The sequence below is a fragment of the Gadus chalcogrammus genome, chromosome 21 (genome assembly GCF_026213295.1).
Source record: "Gadus chalcogrammus isolate NIFS_2021 chromosome 21, NIFS_Gcha_1.0, whole genome shotgun sequence".
Lineage (NCBI taxonomy): Eukaryota > Metazoa > Chordata > Actinopteri > Gadiformes > Gadidae > Gadus > Gadus chalcogrammus.
Window position 1 is genome coordinate 596,589 of NC_079432.1, and position 24,755 is coordinate 621,343.

The 24,755-nt window shown below is 48.2% G+C and overlaps 3 protein-coding genes across 4 annotated transcripts in view; 1 reads left to right on the forward strand and 2 right to left on the reverse strand.

Moving 5' to 3' along the window:
• The window catches only part of xrn2 (5'-3' exoribonuclease 2), a 28,978-nt gene extending 20,768 nt beyond the window's left edge, over positions 1-8,210 (forward strand). For both annotated transcript variants that reach the window (XM_056580592.1, XM_056580594.1), the window contains 3 exons: positions 4,040-4,094; positions 6,063-6,291; positions 7,852-8,210. In XM_056580592.1, the coding sequence (XP_056436567.1) occupies positions 4,040-4,094; positions 6,063-6,291; positions 7,852-7,914 (347 nt within the window). In that variant the 3' untranslated portion in view covers positions 7,915-8,210. The remainder of the gene's footprint in view (positions 1-4,039; positions 4,095-6,062; positions 6,292-7,851) is intronic.
• A 922-nt stretch (positions 8,211-9,132) lies between these two features.
• Positions 9,133-10,438, reverse strand: nkx2.4b (NK2 homeobox 4b). The gene is made up of 2 exons (XM_056581815.1): positions 10,078-10,438; positions 9,133-9,878 (listed from the first exon to the last, which is right to left on the reverse strand). Exons 1-2 carry the CDS (start codon positions 10,436-10,438, stop codon positions 9,133-9,135), a joined length of 1,107 nt encoding a protein of 368 aa, XP_056437790.1.
• Positions 10,439-18,974: 8,536 nt separating this feature from the next.
• Positions 18,975-21,171, reverse strand: LOC130374839 (homeobox protein Nkx-2.2-like). The gene is made up of 2 exons (XM_056581816.1): positions 20,955-21,171; positions 18,975-19,519 (listed from the first exon to the last, which is right to left on the reverse strand). Exons 1-2 carry the CDS (start codon positions 21,169-21,171, stop codon positions 18,975-18,977), a joined length of 762 nt encoding a protein of 253 aa, XP_056437791.1.
• Positions 21,172-24,755: the final 3,584 nt, after the last annotated feature.

Consider the following 24,755-nt stretch of genomic DNA (forward strand, 5'->3'; position numbering starts at 1 on the left):
TTAGTGACCTGTCTCTGTACTGTCTAACCCCTACCCCCTCCTAATGACCTGTCTCTGTACTGTCTAACCCCTACCTGCTCCTTTATGACCTGTCTCTGTACTGTCTAACCCCTACCTGCTCCTTTATGACCTGTCTCTGTACTGTCTAACCCCTACCCCCTCCTAATGACCGTCTCTGTACTGTCTAACCCCTACCCCCTCCTAATGACCGTCTCTATACTGTCTAACCCCTACCTGCTCCTTAATGACCTGTCTCTGTACTGTCTAACCCCTACCTGCTCCTTAATGACCTGTCTCTGTACTGTCTAACCCCTACCCCCTCCTTAGTGACCTGTCTCTGTACTGTCTAACCCCTACCCCCTCCTAATGACCTGTCTCTGTACTGTCTAACCCCTACCTGCTCCTTTATGACCTGTCTCTGTACTGTCTAACCCCTACCTGCTCCTTTATGACCTGTCTCTGTACTGTCTAACCCCTACCTGCTCCTTTATGACCTGTCTCTGTACTGTCTAACCCCTACCCCCTCCTAATGACCGTCTCTGTACTGTCTAACCCCTACCCCCTCCTAATGACCGTCTCTATACTGTCTAACCCCTACCTGCTCCTTAATGACCTGTCTCTGTACTGTCTAACCCCTACCTGCTCCTTAATGACCCGTCTCTGTACTGTCTAACCCCTACCCCCTCCTAATGACCGTCTCTGTACTGTCTAACCCCTACCTGCTCCTCAATGACCTGTCTCTGTACTGTCTAACCCCTACCTGCTCTTTAATGACTTAATTACTGAATGTTTAAATATAGAAACTTCTAATCCCTCCCGTCTGGTTCTAACCTGTGGTTCACTGGTCTGGTTCTACCCTGTGGTTCACTGGTCTGGTTCTACCCTGTGGTTCACTGGTCTGGTTCTACCCTGTGGTTCCTGGTCTGGTTCTACCCTGTGGGGGCGTTCCTCCGTGGTTCATCTCCCATCATGGTGTGGTCCCCTGGTAACTGTTCTGGGATTGGATGGCTGTCTCGGTGCACGTTCCCCTGGTGGCGCTGATCAGTTCCAGTCGACTGACTCCATACTGGTCTCTTATTCCAGTGGAGACTGGGATTGCAGTCGACCGTTTCCAGTTTGGACTCCTGTTTCCATTTTAAAGTTTAGAATTCTGCCCCCGCAGAGGAATCTGGGGCAGACCTCCATGACGTTCCAAATTCAAAGTATTGTAACGGCGCGCCCCCCCCCCCCCCCCCCCCCCCCCCCCCCCCCCCCCCCCCCCCCCCCCCCCCCTCCCCCCCAAATATCGGGGCGACCCCTCGGAATGTGATTAACAGACAAGTGGGTCTTATCTGCCCCAGGGGGACGGACTCGGGCCTTTGTCCGGGATCCCCCTTTCTGTGGTCCAATCCCGGGCTGGCACAGCAGCATTGTGGCTCCGCGGCCTGGCCTTTGTGACACACACACACACACACACACACACACACACACACACACACACACACACACACACACACACACACACACACACACACACCTCTCTCCCACTGGGCTGATTAGCCCGGTGGGAGGCTGATAATGAGAGTGTGAAGTGGGTGTCTCTCTGTCCAGCCAGAGAGACACCGCAGCCCCCCCCTCCCCTCTGATGAGAGCCGGTGGGAGGACGCTGTTGATTGGCCGTGTGATGCACTCTGAAGAGGGTCGACGTCGAAGTTAACTTCCCCCTTTGGTGGAGCGCCCCCCCCCCACGGTGATGTGTCAACACGCGGCCGCTGGACCGGCTGGCTGCCTTTGTCCCCCCCCGTCCAGCCCCCCCCGGGTGCTGGGTAATAACCCGCCGCGCTGCCTCTGCTGCCGGCCATTACTGTCTTGATCCCCACCCCTGATACTCCGTCCGAACCGGGGGGGGGGGGGGGTTGCTTTTAGCCACGCGTCGCCCTGACGACCGTGACCACCACCAGCCACGTTCTGCAGAGGCACTGTTACCGTGACGTCGGCCTCCGATCGCGACGGGCAGACCGGGCCGCCCTGTGGCGGTGGAGCAGGTCCCTCCCCGTCCACACGGGCCTGTTCTACATGGATGGCCGCCTCATTGTCTGTTAGAACGTGTCTCGTACGTTTTCTGTCGTAGCAGAAGTGGCGGGGTCATTTTTATTGATTTTTATTGACGATATATTCGGTTATCACAGATAGCCGGTGTCGAAGGATATGTTTGACGAAATGCGCCAATACGAACCTTGCAAATGGTGTTAAATTATAGATGCAGTTCCCTCTTTATATTTCCTCTACTTTGGTGGTTCAATCTCTTTACTGAGCACAGCCACATAAACACTTGAAGTTTTGCATCATTCATGATCTGTGTGAAGGCTAGTGGCTCCTCACCACACAGGTAATTGGTTCGTTTAGCGCCTCATTCTAATGTTATGTTGATGTGGCCCCATCTATTGCTGCGGGGTAGGCAGCAAACCTCAAGGATGTGCACCCCCCCTAGACTGTATATTTATATATATATTGGTTGATTTTTACTCCCTAATATCAGTATTGGCATCGGCCCCTAAATCCAGAATGGGTCAGGCTCTGGTTTTAACAGATGAGTCTTGTTATAACTGAGTGGTATACTTGCACCGTGATCCTCATCATAGGACCACGGATAAAACTGGGAGCACTGGTTCAGAACCTTGTGTTTGATGGACATGACGCGGTGATTCTTTGTGCTTGGCCCCGGCTAAGGCCTGGAAGTCGACCAAACGAGAATCGAGTTGCGTTCCGGGGGCCTAACTAATTGCAGAGGCGGGGAGCGAGTCGTTTAGCGGCTGAAAGCTGTCGTAATCCCGGCGTTAATACACTGTGGCCGTGTGGTTTGGGTCTTAGAGGCGTAAGCCTTTGTTGACGCCCCCGTCTGTCTCTACACTGGACGTCTATAGATGCTTGCATGATTCTTAATTAGGCGGATTGACAGCTGTCTAATTGTGGTGTCCCCCCTCCCCCCCCCCCTCATCCCTTTGAGTCGGCGTCGCTGGAAACCGTCTGCAGATATAATTGGAAGCCCAGTGGGTGGTCCACTCCACAGTTGTTTGCGCCCCAGATAATCAAACATTAAAGTGAACGAGGGGTCGGGGAAGATACTGTGGCGACGGCAGCAGCAGCGCTCGTGACCCCGCCGTCTCCGGTCGGCAGCGCGGCGCTCCTGTTACAGTGTAGCGCGGGCGCTACACTGGAACTACCCGCCGCGCCGAGGAGGCTGACGGCATACCGGGGTCGCCACAGCAACCCCCCCCCCCCCCCCATGCCTCATCCCCCATCCTGGTTTGACATGGTCACCTTTTCTCCAACCGTCTCCAGTTTATTGTGGTTATTTTCCCTCTCTCGCTCTGCTCCTTCATGTGTTGACCCACTTGCCCGGTTCTGCCCCGATAAACAATCAAGTCTCAGGCCCCCCGCAGCTGGTCATCGCCTTGGCAACAGTGGCTCTAGGAGAAAGCTCTCGCTGGGGGGGTTTCTTTAAGTGTGTGTGAAGAGGCTGCCGCCACAGAGCCCGGGGTACTTGAGGCCGCGACAATGCCGCGAGCTGAATGCTTATTTCATTTTCCTGAACAGGAAATGCAAATGTGGCGTTCTGTCCTCCTCCCCCCTCGTCTCTCCTCCTCCCCTCCTCCCCTCCCCCTCACCGTATTTGAAAGTCTTCATTTCTATCATCGCAAATAATTTTTTGCCGTGAATCGCTGAAAAGCGAAATGGAAATGGGTGGTTTGGATAACGGGGGTTAGGGCTGATACCATTTGGGTTAATGAGTCGCCCGGGTTCCACGCTCGGCTCTGTGGCGCCGCTGAAGGAACCGGAGATAAAGGCGGAGGTGAATCCTTCAGAAGAGAGGCCCGGCCTTTTTTAAGGTGGTGACCAAAGAAAAGGTGTATTTGGAATCATGAATGTTAACGCGAGCGCGCAGTGTTTGGGTGGATGTTTTCCACTGTCGGGAAGGGGAGGGAGGTTAAGGAGGTGTTTAAGTCAATTTTCAACACTTGTGTTGAAATGTGTTTCTTCCTTTTTTTGTCCCGCTCAGAAAACCGAGAGCAGAGTCTTCTGGGAGCGCCTCCTCGCATGAACCAGTACCCAAGGTGAGTCCTCACCTGGTCCCTGACCCTCACAGACCCCCACCTGAACCTTTAGCCAGACCCCTAACTGGGCCCCCACCTGAACCTTTAGCCAGACCCCTAACTGGGCCCCTACCTGAACCTCTAGCTGGTCCCTTCCCCGTACCCTGAGATCCATCCTATCTCTCGTTTGGAATGGTCCGTGCAAAGTTCTGCTTCTGGGAAGGGCAGTCAGGCTGACCACGGCCCGGAGGCCAGAGGGACAGCAGAGCGTGGATCAGGAGGGTCTCAGGAGGGTCTCAGCAGGCCACCCTGCTGCTGGACCAGCGTGACGGTCTCCAGGACCTCCACTCCCTCCACTAGTTCTCCAGACAGTCCCCTAAACGCTGTTGAATGGTGGGAGCTTTTAACAAAGTTATGGGACACTTGAAGTGGTTTGTCTCTGTTCTGCAGCATGAATGAAACGACTAAAATATAAACAGAGCTGGTCCCCCCTGTCCCCAAACCCTGACGGGGTTATTCTCAGCACGCTGTCGATCCGTCCTGTACCCGGTCGGCGCTGCAGGTTCTCCATCCTCTACAGCTCCTCCTGAACCTTCAAACAGACGCCCCCACGGTGCTCAAGGGCTTCTGCGTCTCTGTCGTGGTTTTCGGGGGGGGGGCGGAGGTCCTATTTAAGACGAGGAGCAAACCCCCACATTTCTTTCTCAAGGAGGTTTGTGCAACTTAATGAGGCGTCTCTAACGCCGTCGTCGTCGAGGCTCCGTCTCTGGTCCCCCCCCCCCCCCCTCCTCGGTGATCTCCCCCAGCGCCCGGTGGTAATGTTGGCCTGGTTCAAGTCTCCCGGCCCATTGTGTCCGTGTCACCCCAGGGTCACTAGTTATTAGCGGAGAAGGAACAGTTTCTTTCTGGCCAAATGAGATGCAGAGGTAGCTGGTTGGAGAGCAGGATTAGGGATTCCAGCGGGTTGGGGGGGGGGGGGGGGTTTAAGTCTGTCGGCCGGCCAGGATGTGACATGGTTCCCTAATGAGGGATGGGTCCGCTGATGTCTGCTTTATGTCGGCGCCGCCAGTAAGACGGGACTTTTCTTAAGTTTCTGATGTTTGGAGGTTTTGAGCGTCGATGGCGGCAGCATAGCGAGAAGCGGCCAATCGGGACGCGCCACGCGGGCCGGGTTCGACCACTGCCACACACACGTGGTTGGCGGTGGTCTCTGGGGAGGTTTTGCTCAGTGCTTCAGTGTTTCCCCATAAGCATCGTTGCCCTGGTACACACCATGGTCCCGTTCCCCATGGGGGCGGGGGCAAAGATGATGTCATCAAGCTTTCACTTAAGGGATGCTATGTTTTCATACGACTCTTCTATGTTTTCATACGACTCTTATAAAACTTTGGTTGACCTGTTCATTAGCTCCGGTTATTCCTGGACTATTGTATGCATGGAAATGGCCTTCCCCGTGCAGAACCTCTGCTTTGAAAGCTATGCTAACATTAGCCCACATAATGCTAATGCCCCCCCCCCTGAGTCCAACTCTTCAGACCTACTTCCTGTCCCTGTGTTAATGGGCAAGGCAAAGAGTCTTGCATTTATTCTTTAAGTGTTTAAAAGTTTGATAGAAATGGTTAAACTAAATCTGGAGGATTCAGTGATGAGGTTCAGATAGCCCCGGAGCTTCTAGTTAAAGTGTTGTGGAGATTTGAGCGTGTTGTCTGAGCCACCAGACGTGGTCAGTCGGAGGAGTCTCTCCTCCCCGTTTGGAGTTGTTCATGTGGACTCACCCTCCCTGCAACCCCTGCTTCAGATCCTCTGAGGCCTCCGTTGTGTAATCAGCCTGAACACTCCCTCCCCCTTCTAACTCGCTCTACTTCTGAAGGTTTGATCCTTTTTACGGTCATCTTAAAAAAATAATAAAAAAAAGTGTTTTCTTCGCTTAGAATAAAAGCGTCTGCTAAATGTAAACATAGAGATGATGATGTTGATGTTCTGCTGCAGTCAATCCAGCTACGGCCAAGGAGGAGGAGGAGGAGGAGGAGGAGGGGGGTACCAGGACCGGGGCGGACGCAACAGCTGGAACCAGGCGGTGCAGGACCAGAGGTCCAGCTTCCAGCAGACGATGAACCGTGGGGCGATGGGGTCCTACAACCAGCACCACAGCCAGCGCACCGACGACTACCGCAACCCCCGGGGGGGGCAGCAGCAGCAGCAGCCGCAGCAGCAGCAGGTAACCCCCAAGCGCCGCCCCGCAGGCCCAGCCCGGGCTGATAAACAAGCACCCTGTATAGCTACCATGGCCCTCACACGACCCGCAGCTGTGAGTCGAAGCCACGTGTGAAACGATGCTGACCGCAGACATCTGATGTAAGAAATGCAGTCGCGCACGCAAGCATACAGATAGGAACGCACGCACATACACAGACACACACATACACAGACACACACATATATACAGACACACGCACACCGACACACGCACATATACAGACATGCATTCGCATTCACACGGACGCACACACGTTTGAGGGCCCTCCTGTTGGGGTCATTTTTTCCCGGGGACAAAGTTGATGAGCATTCTCCTCAGTTTACTTCAGTTAAACGCAGAGTTTGACCACAGTGTTTTAAACTCTTAAATCAGAGGGGGACTTAATGTTGTTTTTGTATTTTATCGATGGGTAATTGTGGCAATAACTTGTGTTACTGTTATATGTTGCGCGTGTGCAGATGAGGAATTTGGGAAACAAACAAATGTTTTATATACTCTTCATTTTAGCTGAACAATCTGTTTTCGGAGATCCACGGTTTGGACTGCTGATGGATTAAAGCTTTAAAAGACCGTAGCTTTGTTTCATATTCACAGCCAAGGCCGCATTATTGACCTCTGGGAATAGGATTCATTGTCCCCATAATTGTATTGAATCTCATTTGTTATTAACAAAGTGGATATTCCCTAGGTGGTGATATTTAACAACTACACCACAAGTCGTTATCTTTTTCTTTATGATTTTAAGGACCTTTTTTGAAGGTTGTTTTTATTGATTTTATTTTTAGTTTAAGGTCTCAAACTCTCTCAGTAGGACTTAATGGCTGAATAAAGTCAGAATAAATAAAACTAATGAGCTGAACTAATGACAGGCTCTAAACACTTATAGATAAAACTTATTTTTCAGGAGCTTTTGAAGGCCGAAACACCGTTTTTATTGGATATTTTCCTAAATATTTATTTAAAAGTACATAGTTTATTCTTGAATATATATTTTCAATGATTTGGATTTAATTTCACTTGATTTATCCTATTTGAATTGACTTGTTAAATCTAACACCATCTATGATGTAACGCTATTGGTGGATTTATAGCCAACAATTTAACCTGCTTTATCTTTATAATTAAAATTACATTTATCATTTATAATATATAGGGCTCTGGAAATTTGAGAGACCGTTATTTTCATATGCACTATATTTATTTCGTTTTTAATTTTAATTAGTATGAAATTGCTTTTAAGTGTGGATGATATTTAGTCTGTTAACCTCAGACTGACCACATATGTAATTTACCATTTATCGACATTTAATCGGAACATCTTAATGGGCCTGACCAACGCTTTCTTGATCAGAGGACTAATGAATGTGGATCGACTTGATTGTTTATTAATTTAATCGTGAATGTCTTTCTGTAATTTATTTTATTATGATTGTACTTCTATAATTTATTTTAGTTTGAGTACGCCTATCATTTATTTTGACGTTTTCCCGGTAATTCATTTAATTGTGACTGTATTTCCAGGGCTACAACGCGCCACGGAGCTACCCTCCGCCCCCGGAGCCCAGGAGGTATAACCGGAACTGAGGCCGAACCGGAACTGAGATGGAACCCAAACTTGGATAGAACCGGAACCGTGTCCGTTTACGGACTACTGCGCGCGATCTTTTGATAATTGTCTTAATGTCTTTTTTTTTTTTTTGCCTTTTTTTAATTTTTATTTTGTATAGTCCTAAACGTCTCATGAAATGGATTTTAAATTTGACCTGTGGGGTGTCACGTGACTACTTTACTTTGAGAGATTCTCCAAACTGCCGCGTGTCTGTTGTGTAATAAAAGAGCACGTGGTGTTCGAATGCCGCCGCTGTGTCCTCCATTATTAAACATCATCTGCTCCTTTAATATCGCGTTATTAAAGACGATCTACTCCTTTAATATCGCGTTATTAAAGATGATCTACTCCTTTAATATCGCGTTATTAAAGATGATCTACTCCTTTAATAACGTCCTTATCATCTAACGTTATTAAACACGATCTACACTTTAAATAACATTTTAATCATCAGTATCTTGTAAAACAGTTTTAATAATTATTTAAAATAAATAAGTGTATAAAGTAGCCTAGGCTAATACTAATTTAATAATTGGTCGAAGCCGAATCTGAACGTCTTCGAGGATCGTTTCTTAATTTAAGGATAACATTAGACAAAAACTTGACGGTTAAAAAAAGAAAATCTGCTTTCATCCAGTCGGTTAATTCACGGGTACAAAGTGTTCAGTCTGCAATGAGCATTACGGTAAAATCTCGTTTATTCACTCTGTAACAAACGATCCGGTGACAGCGGTATTTGACTTCATGTCAGTCACGGATATTCATTTATTCATCCATCATTTATACCATTAAAAACAAATGTATTTCCTAACCTATATTACTCCAGACCATGTCCATGGAGAAGGCCTCGTTATCAAACACTGATGCATCACATTGACCTGAAACCGGCCTCGGTGTTTAGAACGAGCGACACTGGGAACGAATAAATCCTGAAGCTGTTCAGCGAAGGTCTTCCACCTGCGTCTCAGTTCATTTTTACATTCACCGGATGATAGAGCGGTTTCGTTCTGGAACGAGACGTAGCCTACTCAGAGGAACATCATCTAAACCCCGCGGGACATGTTCCTGTTCTTCACCGTTAAATTAATCCGTCGGGGCCGCCTCGAGCCCCACTTCACCGGGTTCACACGTGGAAGTCTAGACTGCTCTGGAGGCCGTTTACGAGTCGCGGGTTGTCTCTTGAGTCCCGCGCTTCACCAGGTCCTTCCGTACAGCAGACCGGATCCCAGCCCCGGTGGGCTTCCGTAGTCCATGAGCGCCGCGTCGCTCGGGCCCAGCCCGCCGTGCAGGCCCAGCGGGGGGCTGGGGGACAGCTCCTCCATGTCGTCGGGCGACAGGTGGCCCACCTGCGGGGTCTGGTGGTGCAGGTGGAGGTGGTGGTGGAGGAGGAGGGCCGCCCCCCGGCCCGCCAGACCCTCCCCCAGGTCCTGGTTAAGGTGTCCGTGGAGGCTCGCGGACTCCGACGACCCGGCCTCGCTCAGGCGCTCCTTGTTTATATTTTCCTTGGGGGCGACCGCGCGCTTCGGAGATGACGTGGAGGAGGACTGCTCCTGCTGCTGCTGGGTTGGCGCGAGGACCCCGCCGACCCCGCCAGCCTCGTGCTGCTGCAGATGCGCCTGCGCCACTTTGTCCTTGGCCTGCCGCTTCATCTTGTAGCGGTGGTTCTGGAACCAGATCTTCACCTGGGTGGGCGTCAGGTGGATCAGGGCGGCCAGGTGCTCGCGCTCCGGCGCCGACAGGTACTTCTGCTGCTTGAAGCGCCGCTCGAGCTCGTACACCTGCGCCTGGGAGAAAAGCACGCGCCGCTTCCGCCGGGGCGTCGCGTGCAGCGCCACCATGGACGCCTTGGAGCCCGCATCCATCATGCTGCCCAGCGGGCCCATGCCGCCCATGCCGCTCATGCAGCTCATCCCGCCGCTCGCGCCCATGAACCGGGAGACTAGGAGACCAAAATAACAAAACATTAACGTCAACATCAACGTGAAGAAGCGACGGGCCGGCCGTGCGTAACGCTGCCAACGAGGCCAGACGCACGCCTATAATAATAATGCAAACTAACTTATCAGCCAACACGGAGAATAACTTTCATCCCTCACCTCACGGTTATAGCTCGGAGGGTGTGGGGTGGGCAGACTTACTTGTGGGGTACCGGGGCTCGGGGCTGCTGTACCACGCGCTGGCGGGGCCGGCGCTCCTCACCGTGTCTTGGTAGGACGGCAGTTCGCCCCCCGCCATGCCCCCCATGGCGCCGTTACAGTAGCCCCCCATGGCGCTGGAGAACTGGGGCACTCCGTGGTGGGCCACGTGGTACGTGTGCTGCTGCTGCTGCTGTTGCTGCTGGTGGCACGAGCCCGGAGTCTGGCGGCCGTACGCGCCCAGCGGGGGGCACAGGTTCCCGCCGTTGTCCATCCCGCCACCGAACTTCCTGTAGCTCTCCTCGAGCGGACTCAGGATGTCAGTCACCGAGAAGGGAGTGGAGTACCTCGGGCTCAGGGACATGGTGTGTAGTCCCCCCCCTCCCACGCGCACGGGGCCGTGCGGGATGAGACCACCGCGGGATGAGGCGGACGGAGCGCGCGCCGGTGATGCCTTGCCCGCCGGTGATCTGCTCAATACTGCCGAGTCGCGAGACGCCTATCCGAGTGCACTTGTTCCCGCGTGAGACACCCGATTGGTCGCCTCGAGGAGGAGACGAGTCGCCTTATCTTGGCTTCAGTGGAGCCGCGCGCCAGGTTTACCGCCACCGCGTAGGGGGAGGAGCCACGACGCACCGCGAGCCAACAATGGCGTTTGACATTAGTGGGTAATTTGAGAAAATGGTTCGAGAATTTTTTTTTCTTCAAGTCTAACATGGCCTACCGCTCGAGCTCTGGAAATACCGCCTCGTTCTCGGATGAGTTGAGATCATTTTGAGAAATTATGTTATGTATCTCCAGACCTTCTGATCTGATAGGCCTAAACGGGCTTTGATCCGCACGGTCCACGTAAGGCCCCCGGCGCGGGATAGGCTTTCAACAGTTTATTATTTGACCTCTTCTTCAAAATGCATACACTCAAGGCCTTTATCCTTTGTTAATTGACTTTAAATAACAAATTCCAAATAATTCCGATTATTTTTACTTGTCTAAATTATTTCCACGCATTAAGGAACGAACTTTATATTTCAGATTAAATCCAGATAAATTAAAATAACTCTAGATAACTTAACCGTAGTTGAAAACATTCCTCGCCTCGTTATTTGTGTTACAAATAGGGAAAGTAATTCTTTAAATATTATGTATGTGACTTTAAATAAGCACTAAAGGGAGTAGGTTGAGTCCGACAGTCGGCCCGCTGGGCCGGGCTCGCTCTAGGCCGTTATTTAACCGATATATCGGCTGCTCGTGCGGGACCCGGAACCGGACCCGCTCTGGCTCGAGGCCGCGGACCCGAGAGACGGGAGTCACGAGACCAGAAGATGGACTTATAGCCTAGAATTTCATATATTTTTAGAAATAATTATTCACTCGAGTCTTATTTTTTAACCGGATGCCCTGATGCCAACAGGTAGGCGTTAGTTACAGAAAATACATTTTACATTAAACAATTACTTTTCAAATTAAAACGATTAATTATAGTCTACCTTAAAGTCATGTGTTGAATATTTGGTACTTTTTTTAATGTTGAAGCATTCCACACAATTTTTTTCATCTAAAGGTTCCCATAACCATTCATTTCGTTAAAGTAGGCTACATTAATAATTCATATTATTGGGCCTTTTATATTATTTAGATTGAACGGATTTATTAAATCATTCAAGCTTGTTTGAACTGTATACTAACTCTTTAGACTATTTAAAAACGCTTCTGTAGATTGACTATCCTTCATACATATTGATAGAAGTTTTGAACCCTGATAACATTAGATTATTAATCTGAGGTGCGGGTTTGGGGCGCGTGGGGAGGTGGCGGGATTTTACAGGTTGACAAAATAAACCTCCCCCTTCCCAGGGCTGACCTCGTGCCAGACAGACCACCTGCTGAGTGAGACGGACCCGTCCAGATCCGTCTCCTGGATGTTTTCACAGCCCGACCTTTGAACCTCTGCGCGCTCAGGTAGGATTTCCTGGACACACAGAGACGCGCCTCGCGCCTCCTCACCGGAACCTCAGACCGGGAATACAGAAGAAGCCCTCCTCGACTTTCTGTTCCCTCCTGGCTCACCGTTGTGTTCGAGTCCCGGCAGGATTAGCCCCTCGCCGTCTGAGGAGCCACGTCCCCAAGTCTCGGTAGACCTAGTCCGGCCTGGCGACTCAGAGCCTGGAGGTGAAGGAAGGTTTACCGGTCAACGGAGAGTCTTCTTCAGATTGGTGTTCTGAGTCGGTGTCGCCCGGTACGAGTACGGATCTAAAGGAAGGCTGCAGACTGGATCCACATTCCGGAACTGTGGCGTTAAACCAACCGTCAACGTTATGGATTGGATTTAACTTTATGATAGAAAAGCTTTGTCTGTTTTAAAAAAAAAAAGGTTAATTATTCCAGTAAACGTTGAACATAATCAAAAAAAATAATTCGGAACCAGACCGATTGATAAAGATAGGCTATAGCCTAAATCAAATAAATGACTTAACTTCAGTTTGGACAATTCAGTTATTATTGAAAAATAGGATTATGATCAATAGCAATGATACAAATTTGGCCTACTATTATTATGATCCTTATTATAAGGTCACAGCTACCGGAACACGAAGTCGTTTTTGTTTTACGCGAGATGACTTCACTCCAAGACGAGTTAGGCTATATGTAATATATAGTTGTGTTATAGGCCTACTATATCTTAACACGCACACTATCTAATACTAGGCCTATTTATAGTATTTTACTACTATATCTTAACACAAACACTATCTTAACACAACTAGGTATTATATCTGTAGTTATATCTTAACACAAACAATATCTTATATATAGGGCTAGTATATTTATTATATATAGGGCTTATATTTAATATATCTATTACGATATCTCATATCTAGTAGGCTATATCTACTTCTATATCTTGTATGTAGGCTATATAGGCTATCTTATTTATAGTTTCTATCTATATAAAGTGTGATCCTGAGGCTTCAAATATCGTTTATATTTGGCCATAATTAAGTCAAACATAAAGAGTCAATTACAAAATATATGTAAATAAACAAAAGGTGAAAAAGAAAATCCAAAGTCAAGTCTCTCCCGTGTTTAACAGTTCGTGAGGGATGAGGAAGGGGCCGTTCAGACACGAAGACCCCGAGCAGAGGATGAAGAGGAGGAAGACCTTCAGTCCAAACGGTCCGCTTGACGTCACCCTGCCGCGTCAGAACGTGGTCCAGATACCGCGACCAGGTCCTGTCCGACCGGGTCCAGTACGGACCGGGTCCAGTCCGACCGGGTCCAGTACGGACCGGGTCTGGTCTGCCCCCCACAAGCACCCACCGCCCTCCCCCCCCCCCCCCCACCCGCCCCGTCTGAGTTTAGATGTGATGGAGGCTGGAGAAAACGTATTCCTCCCCCGAGTTTAAATTAAAAAACAAACCCAAAACCACTATAACACCGTTCGTATAATTGTTATTTATTAAGAAACTATTTTTGTTAGGCCTATATAGGGATATAAAATATTTAAAATGACTTTAAAGCTTATAGCGATATAGAAGTTAAATAGACTATTAACGAAGTTGGACCCACGTGACTTTAACGCGGAGCGGAACGAAATGCCTGCCGGGAGAAGGCCGATTTGGGACGGCGGAAACTTCCTCTGTAATGAATATTAACCTTTTAGCTCCTCTGTTGTTCCGTTAGCCTGATAGTTCTTTTTTATAGGCCTATATCTCTGCTCCCAGTCGCAAATCCCATTCCCAGTACCTGTCCCGGTCCCAGTCCCAGTCCCAGTCCCAGTCCCGGTCCCAGTCCCAGTCCCAGTCCCAGTCCCGGCTCGGTTCCTCTTAGTGAAGTTCCATGACTCAACCCGGGCACCACCTGTAGTGAGGCCCCCATCACTGAACCCCCTCCCCTTTGGGGTCATCTAACCCTCCGGCCTCTTTCCCTCCCCCTCTCCCTCCCTCTCCTTCTCTCTCTCCCTCCCTCTTCCCTTATTCCCCCTTCCTCCCTCTCTCTTTCTCCCTCCCTCTCTCCCCCCTCTCAAACCCCTTACTCTTCCTCGCTGCCTTTCCCTCCCCCCATCTCCCTCTTCCTCCCCCCATCTCCTTCTCTCTCTCCACCTCCTCCTCCCTCTCCCCTCTCTCTCTCTCTCTCTCTCTCTCTCTCTCTCTCTCTCTCTCTCTCTCCTCTTCCTCACCCCCCTCTCTCCCTCCCTCTCTCTCCCTCCCACTCCCCCCCTCTCTCTCTCTCCCTCCCCCTCCCTCTCTCTCCCCCCTCCTCTCTCTCTCTCCCCCTCCTCTCTCTCTCCCCCTCCTCTCTCTCTCCCCCTCCCCCTCTCTCCCACACCTAATCCCCTTCTGTGGGGGAGACCACCAGGCCCAGCAGCTGTGTGAGTGCTTCAGAAGACGGCCCACTTGAGTCCGGGGGGGGGGGGGGTCTGCTGGCCCCTCCAGTCAGACCTACACGTTAGAGAACTGATCTAGAGTCAGACCTACACGTTACAGAACTGATCTAGAGTCAGACCTACACGTTACAGAACTGATCTAGAGACAGACCTACACGTTACAGAACTGATCTAGAGACAGACCTACACGTTACAGAACTGATCTAGAGTCAGACCTACACGTTACAGAACTGATCTAGAGACAGACCTACACGTTACAGAACTGATCTAGAGTTAGACCTACACGTTACAGAACTGATCTAGAGTTAGACCTACACGTTACAGAACTGATCTAGAGTTAGACCTACACGTTACAGAACGGATACACACCCATTCATAAGTCACTAAGCGGTCTTGTTTTTATTATATTTGACACTTCAAAGTTAATGACTTCACTGAATCAGCAGCACACACACACACACACACACACACACACACACACACACACACACACACACACATACACACACACACACACACACACACACACACACACACACACACACACACACACACACACACACACACATACACACACACACACACACACACACACACACACACATTTTAATTCTTTATTTGAATCCACCAATCACATTACAAGAGACAGGTTCAAATATTTCAGAGATGAGATGAGGTCTTTGTTCAAGGGTACAAAAAACATCCAAACAACTGCCTATCACTGCTGATAGGGAGCATAACTTAGCTAAAGGTTTAGATTTTCTGCTGGAGAGCCCAGCTGCCTTAACCCCCTGAAAACACGGTTGTGGACATGCCCCAAGATGCCAAAAATAAACACTATTAGCTTGCATTGGTGGCCTAGGTCCCTTAGTAATTCCAGAATGGGCTGGTACTTAACGATTTTATCGTTGAAAGCAATTTCCATGTACAGATCAAACACAGCCTATCTCAAGTAGGAGCACTTCCCTTCTGTCTCTGTTTAAAAACACAACATCAGGGGTTTGGGATGCAACAAAACACATCAACAGAGCTGTTAAACCATTCCGGCATGATACGTGAATGTTTGTACATTTTCTAGAAATACATCTTTAACATGGAAATCAGTTAGACAAGTCGGTCATGGCGTGCAATATACAGTCCTTTGTACATAGTACAGCCATTCACAACATGGGCAACTACAAGTTGATGGCCAGAGTGCATTATACAGTGTGGATGGTGGTGGGCAGGATACCATAATGCCAGATTGTACTTTGTAGGTAGCACCTGCAGCCTAGCTTTGGCAGTGAAACAGAGGATGTCCTCCCCAACAGCAGCATTTCTGTGCATGGAGTGGAAAGCAGAGTGGTCGGCAAAGTCTAGACATGCTAGCTTTCCCTTACAAAGTGTTTGTGTCTGTCACTAAATCAACGTGGCCGTGGGACTAAACATCCGTAATCCCCCAGAACCGTCGACGTGGTCTCTGGGTAAAGGCTCGGTCAGACCCGGGTACGCCTTCGGAACCGGGAACGAAAACGTCTCCACTTGACCTCTAAATGGCGCCAGCCCCAAAGGTCAGGGCGGCCTGCGCCATTATGCGGGGCTCTGCGTCTGCTCCACCTGCTGCTCATCAAAACCACACCGGCTCTTTTGTTCTCCGGGCGCTCGTGCGCATGCGCCGCTCCGCGTGGGCGCTGGGAGTCGAGCCCCGCTGAGTACCTGAGGTCTGCGAGGGATTAGCTCCGTAGCCTAGCAACCCCACTACAACACCACCGCCAGGTCCGTGATGTAAGCCCCGCTGCACCAACGTTAAGGCTTAAGCTCCGCCGTGTAGCCGCAACTTCCCATCGCCTCCCTCTGCGAGAGAGAGTTGAAAAGTCGACTTTAGTTTGGAACCCCTTGGATCAACAGTTTTTATTGATGTTGGTACTCAGCCATGAATAGTGTAATAACGTTCATATTCAATAGTATAATAACAGTGATAAAGCACTAGCTCCCTATCTGTAACATGAGTGAGGACGACATCTCGGATCATAACAGTAATATTAACTGTACATTTCATCTCAAGTTCAGGAGGGTTCATGAACTGCTTTTAAATATAGGCTGTTACGTCAAAGGGTCTGTTCTATCAGGATCCGTGTGGGTTTCATCCCCCCCCCACCTCTATTTCTATCTCACTCTCTCCCACTAGTGATACCACACACACACACACACACACACACACACACACACACACACACACACACACACACACACACACACACACACACACACACACACACACACACACACACACACACACACACACACACACGCACACGTACACGCACGAAAACCACCCAGAGACCCTCTAGCGCCCCCTCACGGAGGTGTTGGACATAACGTTAATCAATCAGTGACATCAAAAACATTTATTTTGGTTGAGTAACATACTAATGCTGTGCATCAGGAATCAGTCGTCATCAATAAATCCTCATTTATTTTATTTTTTTTCCTTCAGCGTGTGAGACGGAGACTTTGAATTCGCAGTCTTTCGCTACCAGCTGTTGCACTGGGGTGCCCCCTGGCGGCAAGACGTCGACCTCACAGCTCAGAGGAGGACTAACCATCCGTTCAAACCGGTGAATTCATATCTTTATGATTATTGCTGATGTCTAGACAGGAGGCTTCACCTCAGAACCTTCCCTTGGTGGGAAACAAACTCACGATTGAAGATTTTTTGTAAATAGATAGATAAAGTAAATGGATTAATACTAATATTTAAAATATCATACTTAAGCATTAGTATTAAAATAATACTTAGAATAATTTATTCTAATAATTCTGTCAACAAGATATTTTCAGAAGGCTTTATGTTTAATGCCTGTCTACTAGCCTAATCCAACATATGAATACAAATGAGTTGCATTCAAGATATTTTGCATTGATGGACTTTATAGCCAACCCGTAGGCCTGTGTTAAATATTTAATGCGCAGACAATCCACGTGTGTTCGTTTGGATTTTTAGTTAAGAAGATACCTTTTTGTTCAATTATGTTGTCTCTGATCTCGATCTCGTGAGTTGTGTGTCTCCCGGTCTGTCCAGATCACGGCTTGTTTTCTGAGGATCTGCTGCCATCGTGCGGTCACACGTGTCATGGGTTCACATCCCAGCTCTTTACATGGTGAAACTCCTACATTAAATAATGGTGGTTATTTACTGCCAATAGGCATTGCATTGGCCTGAATTATAACAATGCAAGAGACGTTGGATTTTGATACATTTAGATGTTTGCGTGTGTAAAAAGCAGCAGAAAAAGAACCTCAAAGAACAGGTGCGTTTAGAAGAGACGCGCACTCTTTTCATCGGATCTTCTTTGGGATGGAATCCAAAACGTCGACAGAAGTTCCAGCCTGGATAGAAACCATCAGACCTCAATACCGCTCAGCCTTTATGGGGATGAGCCGACCGTATCTGAATAAAGACCCCCCAACACACACACACACACACACACACACACACACACACACACACACACACACACACACACACACACACACACACACACACACACACACACACACACACACACACACACACAGGGACTCACTAAAGGGTTTATGGGTCTTTCATTGTCAAACGATGAGTAATTCTGTCTTTGCAAAACCCTGTAATCCCGGTGCCCTTTGACCCCGGGACCCGACGTGTTGTGTTAGGGGCGTCTCTGTTACTGTAACCCCTCAATGTTTAGTCTGCAGCGGCGGCAATTAAAACTAATAGAAGCGATCTTTAATTGGGCTGGTTGGTTTGTTTTCCTGTCGTTAACGTGGTGGTCGCGGGCCTACAGGCGTTGATCTTCAGACGGATTAGGAGCAGGATTATCAGCCTCGGAATCTCGTTTGAGTTAGATGACCGTCTCCATGTTCCTACAGATGATAAAGATCTTTAGAGCGGCGTGAAAATAGACGGATCCAATTGGCCCGATAAAAGATCCGTCTGTGAAAAGTGAAAGTTGTGTCGCCTTTACGGAATTGTCACCAAGTCCTCTTTGGTGAAGTTTACATTTTTTGGCTCGTGGGTCGGCAGCTGGTTTTGTAACAAAGGAGATGTTGTCTCTAATGACATCAGAGTCCAGGCCTGAATGAAGCCTATACGTCTGTCATTTAATCGAAACAAATATTCGGTATTTATGCTGGCTTAGGCTATATGGTATATTTGTGTTTTCAGAAAGCTGATTTTTTTTCCTCAAAGTTAAATTCGAGTGTCAAACGTGCATAATAAGTACCATGGTTTATTCATCACATAAATATCAAGTTATCACGCACAAAGCACCTTCATAAATATAAAACGCACGGGAAGTTTCTCACAGTCAAAATAGCATTTCCTTTATCAAACACAACGGTCAGAAAATACCAAAAATATCAAACACGATCAAATGATGCACCACAAGTTGTTTTTTGAAATTCAAATTTTCTCTCCTCATTTTCTCAGCTCCAGTCCCCCCCCCCCCCCACACACCGGAACAAGTCAGTGCCGTTCAGGTAGTCCGCTGAGAGGTGTTTATTTCCCGGGGCAGGTCCAGCGGTACAGCCCGTGCAAGCCGGACAGCTGCGACATCACGTCCGGCCCATAGTGGGAGTGCACGTGCATGTGGGACAGGGAGTAGCCACTGCACGTGGAGAGGGGCAGCCCGGCCCTGAGGGTGGCCTCCACGGCCTCGTGCGTCCTGAAGCCCTCGTACGCCATCCCGTCCCGCACCAGAATGGGGATGGCCACGCGCCGCGGAGGCGACACGAGCTGGATCATCTCCATGCTCCTCTCGGCCCGCGCGCGCTTCATCTTGTAGCGGTGGTTCTGGAACCAGATCTTCACCTGGGTGGGCGTCAGTCGCAGCGCGCGGGCCAGGTGTTCGCGCTCGGGCGCCGACAGGTAGCGCTGCTGCCGGAAGCGCCGCTCGAGCTCGTAGGTCTGCGCCTTGGAGAAGAGCACGCGCCGCTTCCGCTTCTTCACGCCGTCCTCGCGCCCCGTGAGGCGGTCCACGTCCTGGGACTCATCCGTGGAGAGTTCTGGAGACTTGGACCTCGAGCCCGCCGCGAGACTGTGGACTGGGGAAGAGAGGCACCGTTAGGACTCGTTATTAATACAGCATCTTGTGATTATAATATTACTAACTTATATACCTTTACAACTCTTGTGGTCAGGAACAAAATATAAAAAACTCATAGAACTCTTATATTTATGCTCACAAGATAACTTATATATACCTTTAGAACTCTTATAGTTAATACATATATGATTATAATATAACTTGTATCCAATTAGCTCTCTTATATTTAATACATATCTTATGATTATAATATGAATAACTCATACACCCTTATAACTGAGTTATAATGCAGCAGTTTATATCATAATATAACTCAAATACCTTTATAACTCTTATTGTTATACAATACAGCAGCTTATGATTATATTATAATTTACATACCTTTAGAACCTCTCTTATAGTTAATACATCTTATATTTTATATAGATAACTTATAAACCTTTATAACATATTTTATAATTGATACAATACAGCATCTTTTCATTTGAATATAACTTGTATTGCTTCATAAAGTCTCTTATAGATGCAGAATCTTTCGATTTGAACATGAATAACTTAATCAGTCATTTAACGTCTCTTATAATTAATACACTACAGTAGCTTAGGATTTTAATATTGATCACTTTTATTAATTTATAACGTCTCTTGTAGGCCTAGTTAATAATATACAGCATCGTACGATTTTAATAAAGATAATTAATATAGGCCTACATTTAATAATGTCTCTAGCATCGTATGAATTGGAAATATATAAATTTCATAACTGCCCTTGTTGAATCTTTGGTACTAATAACGATATAGGCATATATGAATAATATGTATAGGCCTATTAAATGCATCAAACTTTAAATACACATGCACATTTTGTAATTAATTCATGCAATCATGTAATTTAATAAAAAATAGTACAGATAACAATACCGATAATTATCTAGTTAAAAAAATTCAAATAATATATACTTGGCTACTAGAAATAGTCCCCTTCTAAATGGCAATATAAATCACTCAAGTCGTATCCATATCACATTTTTAATAAACATTAACTCGATTTACAAACGATTGGAATAGCCTTCAAACAGGCCAACTTAAATAATTGAACTTGTTTAAGACAGAGTTAATATGGGATGGGGCTTTAAATGTCCTCTGTCATAACATATATTAAATATAACATAATATCATGGAATACGCCACTAATAGACTTCCTTAATGACTGAAGGAAGTAAACGATCATTTACGGTATTAAAGTTAAGGGATAATTTAGGGTATTAAAGTTAAGGGATCATTTAGGGTCTTAAAGTTAAGGGATCATTATGGTGCTTAAAGTAATGGGATCTTAAGGTTAAGGGAAAGGGATCTTAAGTTAAAAGGATCTTAAAGTAACGGTATCTTAAAGTAAGTGGATCATTTAAGGTCCTAAAGTAATGGGATCTTACTCGCTGATTCCGCCCATCTCGTGTAGTTCCCGGAACTGTTCGGGCTCAGTCGGCTCTCTAGCTCCGCTTGTTTGACGGCTCCGCCTCGGGTCGGGTCCACGACCCGGTGCGTCAACCCTTCGTCCTCGGTCTCCTCGGGCCCAGACCCTCCGGCCGGGTCGGGGAGGTCCAGGATGTCCCTCACGGAGAAGCCCGTCTTCGAGGCGGAGAAGGACATGATAGGAAGGCGCTACTGTTGAGCAGAACTCCTGCCGCCGCTGCGTCTGGATGCCCTCTCTGCCTCCCCCTCTCTCCCCCCCTCTCCCCCCCCCCCTCTCTCTCTCGCTCTCTCTTCTCCCTCTCTCTCTCTCTCTCTCTCTCTCTCTCTCTCTCTCTCTCTCTCTCTCTCTCTCTCTCTCTCTCTCTCTCTCTCTCTCGCTAGCGCGGTAAACGGGACTACGGTGGCTTTATGTGGAGGAGAGGAATGTCCTCCCGGTCTCGTCGCTCGCGGCAGAGTGCCGGTCGCGTCGCTCGGCGCGTTAACACCTCCATCACCATAACGCAGTGCTGCGCTGACCTATGAGCGCTAAGCGGCGGGGGCGCGGTGGAAACGCAGAGGTAGAAAAGGTTACCGAACGCGGAGGCGGGACCCGGGAGTCAAGTTGATGCGCGCCGCGTCTCGGGTGAGCGCGGTTCAGGGCGGGTGAAGGCCCCATCAGTGGTGCTTCAGAGCCCGTGAGTGTTTAGCTGATATCAGCGGCGTTTATGCTGCATATATAGTGGTTTTAACCCGTCCCCCCTACATGTAGTGTTTTTACCCCCCCCCCCCCCCCCCCCCCATATAATGGCTTTAACCCCCCCTTATACTGTTTTACCCCCCCCCCCCCTTATATAGTGGTTGTATCCCCATACAGGTTTTAACCCCCTCTATATACTGGTTCTAACCCCTCCTGCCTGGTCCCACACATTATTCCCGTCTCAGCGGTTCATAACCCGGCACCAGACCCGGCTGGGGATGGAGGGGTTCCGGGTCCCAGGCCCGGGTCCATGACGGGTCTCAGAGGGATTCGAGTCTATGACGGGTCTCAGCGTCAATATTTGGTCGCGGCTTAACTCGAGGAGCGGACGGCGCGCGCGGAGCTCCCCGTGTTTGCACGTCCTCGTAACGTGGCTTATCGGCTCGAGAGGGTGAGGAGAGATGATCCATCCATAAGGCGTGATTGTACCTTTTACGTGCGTCGGTTTTTTTTTAAGTGAGACGTCAGTAGGCGGGAACGACCGAATGACTCCGGGGGGACACGAGGGTCGGATCCAGACGTAAGGGGCGGCGGGCCTTTGTCATATTTATGCTGATGCTGACCTGCTTGATATTAATATTGTTCCCTGGTTAATAGCTGATAACTATATTTATATCGGCTATGGAGTCCTTGGTCCTTCATAAGCGATGATGAACGAGAGGAGGTTTTTTATATCTCGTTTCCCTCCGCATCACTTCTGATCTATGTCGCCGGGCGGTTCGGGCGCGCGGCGGGCGGCCCCGCCATCGGCGGCCATGTTTTCTTGATTCAATTTAAATGTTTACGTTCCCCTCGCATGCTCCAGTGCAGCGCGAGCCTCACCCGTTCTCAGCAGGGGGGGGGGGCGATCCTGGGTGGTCGCCGCTGAGCAAACACACGTACAAACCGATTGCTAAGCTGCGGACAAAGGCGGCGATGTGGACAAATGTCCGGCTGGCATTGGAAGTGTTTGTAAGGAGCGCGTTTCGGCATTCATGCGGGGCGCGAGATGATGCTGAGTGACGCCCCCAGCACAAAGCGCACTAACTGGGTGGAATAAACCCGCGGGCGCTGCTAGTTGTCATGGCATTCAACCTCAATGGACTATCTCTTCATTCATCTTCCCTCGGAGGACCACAGCCACCCACGCACACACACGCACACGCACACACACACACACACACACACACACACACACACACACACACACACACACACACACACACACACACACACACACACACACACACACACACACACACACACACACACACACACACACACACACGTACACGCAGACACCACGTACACTCACGCAAGCACGCGCAGACACAAATACACACACGCACGCACGCGCACACATATACGCACACACACAAAGATAAACAGATATACAGACACATCACTCGCATAATAAATCATATTCTCGTCCCATTTCGTCTTTAAAAACTAAAAGCAATAAAAAACGAGCTCGAAGAGAAACTACGGGTCAAAATGTTTCCATTAAACCCATGAGATCCACATCCATTCACTGACTTGCGGGATTGATATTCATTAGCCCCCCATTATCTGGCGATCATTGCATTCAAATCGCGTTAATCCGGTTTATTTGCCGCCTGATTTCAGACGTTATACGGGTCAGCTCACGCGCCAGACAAACTTTTGGTTTGAGTTTTATGACCAGAACAGCCCAGAGGGGCGGAGCTTTACTGACTGGACCAGCCCAGAGGGGAGGGGTTTGACTGACTGGACCAGCCCATAGGGGCGAAGTTTTACTGCGGTATACAAACACATCATTAGTATTATGACTAGTTGGACTATTAACTGTTATTGCTGTTAGTGTCTCTAATGAATTAACCAATTCGTTTACAAATTCAAAGAGTGGGCCTAGTTAATGACAAAAAATAACGAATAACGAAAACTAACCCGATGGTGGCTATCTATAGGTGTCATTATCCAGAAATACAATGTGGCAAGGTAATGCATATAGAGGCCTAATTAAACGCAATAGCTCCACTCAGAAGGGACCTGGGCCTACTTAGGGTGACCTGTAGGTCAAAGGTCAGAGTGTGTATAGTGTGTATCTTCCCCTCAGCTCTCTGTTGGCTGATTATTTGTGTCGCTTTTTATAAATACTTCAGTTATTTCAAACGTTGTGACACTTAGGATAATAATAATAATAATAATAATAATAATAATAATAATAATAATAATAATAATAATAATAATAATAATAATATAATAATAACAACAAACTCAGTTAAAGCAATAGGCCCTGCTCTATGCGTCGGAGGCCCCTTTAAGGCCCCTAACGGAACACTGGGCCCCTGAAGGTAAATACGGAGATGGTCCGTTTCTGTCCCCTGCTTTTGGCAATCTATAGAAAACACGTTGTTGTCTGCAAATACCGTTGTCAACCTCTTTAAAAATGGGCGGAGAGCGACACCTAGTGGTAGAGCTCCATATCCCCACGCCTTCCGTCTCCAGTACTGATTACACAGAGATTCAATTATAAAATAAATGACTGCACATGTACGCACAGATTAACCGAGTTAAGATTATTAACTATGGCTAAACAGTTTTTCAGATCTAATTTAGATCTCCTACAACTCTCCACCTGATTACCACAGCTAAAAGCCTTTATTTCAATCTGAGTATCATTAGTCTGTTTGGACATTCAGACAGACGGCGTCATGTAGATTCCGGAGGTTATGTGAAGAGTTGCGATCCGGTTATCCCTCCAGAGGGGGGCGCTGTAGTACCTCAAATAGATACCGCTTCGCCTGCGAACCTGAAAGTTGGTGAAGCGTATCCATCCGGCCAGAGATGAGATGCTTTAGGATTTTGAACTTAACTGTATTAAGGTATTCGTTACCATCACGCTTTTAAAGGCCCCTCGTTACAAACATTCCTGGTTATTTATGGGATATTTTTTATTATCACGGGTAGGGAATTTAGGCCTACTGCGGCAAAATATGACATATCAGTGCAAATAAAGATAACATTTAAATAAAAAAGAAATAAGAACAAAAAATGGAAAAGTTAT